The sequence below is a fragment of the Musa acuminata genome, chromosome BXJ2-6, assembly GCF_036884655.1.
Source record: "Musa acuminata AAA Group cultivar baxijiao chromosome BXJ2-6, Cavendish_Baxijiao_AAA, whole genome shotgun sequence".
NCBI lineage: Eukaryota > Viridiplantae > Streptophyta > Magnoliopsida > Zingiberales > Musaceae > Musa > Musa acuminata.
This window is the reverse complement of record NC_088343.1, coordinates 41413586-41419577: the sequence shown is the minus strand read 5'-3', so window position 1 is coordinate 41419577 and position 5992 is coordinate 41413586. Positions and strand designations below refer to the sequence as shown.

At 37.6% G+C, this 5992-nt stretch overlaps 1 protein-coding gene across 1 annotated transcript; it reads left to right on the top strand.

The window, feature by feature from the left end:
* The first annotated feature begins 2930 nt into the window (after nt 1-2930).
* LOC135613687 (desmethyl-deoxy-podophyllotoxin synthase-like) lies at nt 2931-4786 on the top strand. The gene is made up of 2 exons (XM_065110723.1): nt 2931-3840; nt 3922-4786. The coding sequence occupies exons 1-2, from the start codon at nt 2938-2940 to the stop codon at nt 4555-4557; spliced, it is 1539 nt and encodes a 512-aa protein (XP_064966795.1). The 5' UTR covers nt 2931-2937; the 3' UTR covers nt 4558-4786.
* Nucleotides 4787-5992: the final 1206 nt, after the last annotated feature.

The following is a 5992-nucleotide window of genomic DNA, read 5'->3' as shown; positions in this document are numbered from 1 at the left end:
CGACTGGAAATTCATAAGCATGCATTTTGAAGTGTCTTACAACTTGCTTAAACGAAATATAAATTTAATAGCTTTTGGACAGGACATAGTTTGACGGTGATACGTTAATAGTTCACGATTCATAACCTTATCTGACATGACATGCTCAAGACTAAAGTATGCATGTGATTGAAACAAACAATTAGCAAACGGAAAGTCTGCAAAGCAGGGATCTTAGAAAAACAATATATAGTAATTATTCGCTATCGCTTATTCTCATTCATTCTTGTGTAGCAGTAGAATTTGACCGGCATTTTGTTGTCCTCATGATTTGATTTTAGAGATTATACCTTTGACTTTGCATAATGAATCAGTCACGATTGGATAACTAAATTAATGGTCAAAATGATCGAGATATTAGTGATATGATTTTTTATTTCAAAAAAATAAATTTTCTTAATTAAATCAACGGGTTACAAATGGCATTCCGATATGGGAATGTAATAAAAATCTAAATCGAAAATGCCACTCCTCTTTTTAAAAAAATAAATGATTGAAAAATCTGATCAATCAGTTGGTCATCTTATTTTTTAATAAATAAAAAATATTATATATATCAAAATATGTAAAACAATATTTCTTATGGACGACGGATAACATAAACTATGCATCAAAATCAAAATGTTCATCAACATCATTGTGTCAAATTCCACGTGCACAAGTTCAAATCTCTCAGTTCAACGGTCTAAACTCCCACCAACACTGCCATGATCACGAGCTGCCATAGCATGATACCGTCACGTCAACGTCATTAAATGAGACGGTCAAATTCGACGTGCACAGATTCAAATCTCTCAGTGAGAAGGTCATAAAAGTCCCACCAAAATTGCCATGAACAGTTGATTTGATTGAGCTCTGCCATTGAATGAGACGGTCACGTCAATAATCACCAATTAAACTATCAACTATGTACAAAAATCGTAAGCATTGAATGAGACGGCCTCTTGCTCCTTAGATCGCATACAACCATGGATTTCACCAACACGCGTTACCGTCCGCCCTCCGCTTTCTCTTGCTTCTGCTGCTATTTCACCCAATTGTAGGCCGCTTTCACATCTCCACGGTGTCTTACCTCGTTATTGTTTCACTTTTTATAAAATTGGATTCGTCATATTTCACAATACTATTATAAGCAATGAATAATGGATAAAAAGATAATAAAAAAACTATAATCTCTCAATAATATCATATATTTATATCTACTCTTATATGTGGATCTGTGTATCCAAGTATTTTTTTTATCTTAAGAAGGTCTTATCTTTTTATGAGCGAGAGTATAGGGTATGTGATAAATAATTAGGAGAGTCCATCTCATCATTATCATATTTTAAGGAATCATATCATAATTACACTTTCTTGATCTATTATCGTAATCAAAATTTAATCATATTCATAATATATTTTATCAAATTAGATAAGATAACATAATATAATATTTTTTTGATTTAATCCATTAATTGATCAGATATAAAAAATATAAAATTAAAATAAATAAAAATTTTAAAAAAATTATTATATTTAATTATATTATAAAAATTTTTAAAAAATAATTTACACATGCATATGAATTTTTATAGAACAGATCAATAAGTTCAATAAATATAATACCATATTAAGTTTGACTATTAATACGATTTATAACTATCGTATTTCATATTTCTATAATCAATTAATTAACTAAATGATTGCATGGAATTGATCAACATATACAACATCATCATCCAACAAAATCAAGAATTTTTGGTTCAGCTCTAACCTTAAAAATCATGGGATCAGGATAGGGCCCTTAAAACCTTTAGATGCACTATCGTTTGTTATGATACAAAGCCAAGTAGGAAACACTTTGCAGGTGCGGACATAATCAATAATATGACATGAACTGTTTATTTGCGCGCTAGAGAGAGCGGTAAAGGTAATTATCAATCAACTCACACATTATTAACCGTTCACTCGTCACTGTCTTACGAATTTATGGGATACACCGATGTGTTTTCTGCATCGATTGAGAGTGGCCTTTCGTTGTTGCTTGTCTTGGATACATGCAGATGCTCACATTATTGCTTCTTTTGGGTTGCACCCAGAATTCGTCAGTGCCTAGAATAAAATAGCTATTCAACGAGTTCAACAATCCAAACTTGGATTTATAAGAATTTGGACAAAAGTTGGATTCTTGATTTGACTTCATCTTCTCAATTTCACATACATCCATCTTATGACATGCTCAAAGAAATAATACAACGGGTGGCCTCTGAACATGGACGCATCTCTAAGTGTTAGAGACTACACCTTGGACTTTTATTTTGCATGCCGCACAAGCTTTGTCCCAAAGGAACCTGTCACAAAACATCGTGAAATGATACTAAACTAATGTTTTTATTATTATTTGGACTTCAGATTTAGAATATTGATGATTATGAATGAAAATTGCAAATCAAACCATATCATGATCATCTTTCAAGGTTAGATTTTCCTTGGCCAATGAAACAATTGCGTTCCGAAACATGGTCAAAGATATACAGAATGAAACTAATACCCTCGGAGTAGGACACGTCCATGGCGGCTTGCTTGCGACCGAAACAATCAAGTAACGAACGGAAAGTTGGCGTTGCAGAGATTGTAGAAAAAATAATATATATAAATATATATATAACAATTATTTATCAGATTTTATGGTTTATTCTCATTTTAAAGTGGCTGACGAATTTGACCGCCACCATTGTGATCCCATTATTTTGTTTGTTGTACTATCGAGACTTTGACTCAGATGAACTATCGTGATGATACGGTAACGTCTGTCACTACTCAACCGGGAAGCTGCATGCGAAACTCGTAACTGTCATGTGTATAAGAAGGGTGGACGGGCCTGTCGTACCTCATCACCAGAAAACTGATTAAACCATGGATCTCACCAGCACCTCCTTCCTCTTCTCCTTTCTCGTCCTCCTCGTATCGCTGCTGCTACTCAAGAAGAACAGGTCTGGTGGCGGAGCTCGTGCCACACTGCCTCCCGGTCCATCTAAGCTCCCTATCATAGGCAGCTTGCACCATCTCTTGGGTGGCCTGCCGCATCGTTCCCTCACTGCCTTATCTAAGAAATTTGGCCCCGTGATACTCCTGAAGCTCGGTGAGGTCCCCACCCTCGTTGTCTCATCTACCGAAGCGGCTGCTGAGATCATGAAAACCCACGACGTCAGCTTCGCCTCTCGGCCCACTAACCTGAATCTCCAGTCCGCCACATACGGTGACAGGGGCGTCGGCTTTACCTCGTATGGATTCCACTGGAGGGAGCTGCGCAAGATGAGCATCGTGGAGCTATTGAGTGCCAAGCGAGTCCAATCTTTTCGCTTTATCCGGGAAGAGGAGGTGCTTAATCTTGTGCGGTCGATAGTCCTGTTGTCCAACGCTGGTTCCACCGTGAACCTCAGTAAGAAATTGGTGCTGTTGGCTAATGACATAGGCTCCCGGTCCGTCATCGGCAGCAAGTGCAAGTACCAGAAAGAGTTCATACGGATAGTGATGCAAACGCTGGAAGCTGCCGGAGGCTTCAGTTTGGCGGACTTATTCCCGTCATGGCCGATAATTAAGCTTCTCAGTGGCGCGACTTTCAAGATGCAGATGTTACACCGTGACATGGACGCGATCCTGAATAGCATCATTCAAGAGCGCAGAGAAAGGAAGTCCGCAAAGCAACCGGAGGAGGAGGAGGAGGAGGAGGCCTTGGTCGATGTCATGCTGAGAGTTCAAGCTGAAGGTAGCCTGTCATTCCCCTTAGCAGACGAGGACATGAAAGCCATGATGCTGGTATGCTTTTTTTTAAACCCTAATCTTTCCTTACAGTCGCAGTTTCGAGAATCTAATTTATGGAATCCTTTTGCAATAAAGGATATGCTCGGTGGGGCCAGCGAGACCTCCGCAGGAATAATGGAGTGGGCCATGTCGGAGCTGATGAAGAATCCAAGAGTGATGCGAAGGTTGCAAGAGGAGGTGAGGGAGACTGTCGGAGAAAAGGGAAAGGTGACGGAGAAGGACATCAACGGAATGAACTACTTGAAACTGGTCATCAAGGAGACTCTGAGGCTGCACCCTCCTGTTCCTCTGCTGCTCCCTCGAGAGTGCCGGGAGACGTGCGAGGTTCTTGGTTACCAGATACCAGAGAAGACGAGAGTATTCGTGAACGTTTGGGCCTTGGGAAGGGATCCTCGATACTGGGACAGTCCCACTGAGTTTGAGCCAGAGAGATTCGAGAGGAGGAATTCCATGGTCGACTTCAAGGGAACCAACTTTGAGTTCTTACCTTTCGGGGCAGGCAGGAGGATATGCCCAGGGATGTCATTTGGTTTGAAGAGCATAGAGCTTTCCCTGGCTAGCCTTCTCTACAACTTTGATTGGGAGCTCCCATCGGGAAATGAAGGGATGCCCCAGGAGTTGGACATGAGCGAGACCTTCTCGATTACGTGCCGGAGGAAGTCGGACCTCTGCCTACGTGCCATCCCTCGTATTCCTTTCTCCATGACTTGACCTTTACCCAAAAATACATGCAACCGTAGTCGTTTCTTCAAGTATGCACTTCTACCCAATAGTCTTTACTTGTATCGTCGTCATCGTTATCGTCCTCATCGGAGCAGCATTGTTACAGAAATTTGTTACACTTCATATAGACAGTGTTGATAAAGTGTAGGAGGCTCTTTCTTGTGACGTGGCTGTTTAGTATAATGAAATGACCGTTTTGATATTTGAAATAATTAAATATTATTGCCAAAGGATGAATGTTACGAAAAAGCATATCTTGAATACCGTAAAATTTCATCAAAATCCTGATTTGGCTTATTTTCTAGTCAACTGTATCTCTAGCCCAACTAAGAGATATTATGAATAATTAAATATTATTGCCAACTGTATTTCTAGTCAATTTTATAATTGAGGACATCAATTAAAAATTTTTAATTTTTGAAAGAGAAAACTATAATTTTTACCTAAGATATATAAAAGAAATTTTTAATTTCTGAAAGGGTAGAATTGAAAAGTAAACATAATGACATAGATTGGAATTATCTTATGAGGGATAAAATCATTCTTTTTAATAAAACCCTAAATATCCCTTTGTACGATCATTGCATAAGGCATGGTCGTTGCTTGCATGCGACCTCCAGCATTTAGTTGACATTGATTTTGGCTAGCAAATATTGTCACAATAGTGTTGCTCGTGCCTCGTAGGTCGACCATTGGATGCCACCGCCCTCTATGATACTGTTGTCAACGGTAACCTATCAATAGTGGTCCATTGATCAAACATGATAAAATTTTATATCACCCAAAAGCAGACGATAAAATAGACTAGATAGAAAAGAAAATTGATAATATTAATGAATCATTCACGCATTGTAAATGAAAACTGATTAAGATATTTTCATGAGCAAAAGGTGCTAACAAATAGATCTAAGATATTTGATTTCACAACTATAGTTAGCAAGTATAAAAACCATCCTTGTACTATTATGTAAAAAACTTAAATACCAAAATCTGAAATTAAATAATAATATATTTAAATTTAAGATATGTATATTTTGATGCTGCTAAAAAACCTTTATCTAATCTATGAGCATACCATCATCAAATTCAAAAGCTCTAGTGATACCGATTTGTAAAGAGAACCATACTCACTTTCTCCTCTTTTCCTATTTTTCATAAGAGCATTATGGATGATCAATTTATGGACAAAATAAAGATGAAAGAAGATATATAATCTTTACTAAAAGGAGATGTGAGAATCGATAACCTTTCAATCATGTTACATATCCAACCGATGATTATACAAATGTCATCCAAAATTTTCCCCGATGCTTAATTATATAGATCCTTATCAATATATAGCAATACATATATTATCATGAGTCTTTTAAATTATCCTCATGTCACATCATGGACTCGCAAATATGTGTTCTATTATGCTAGA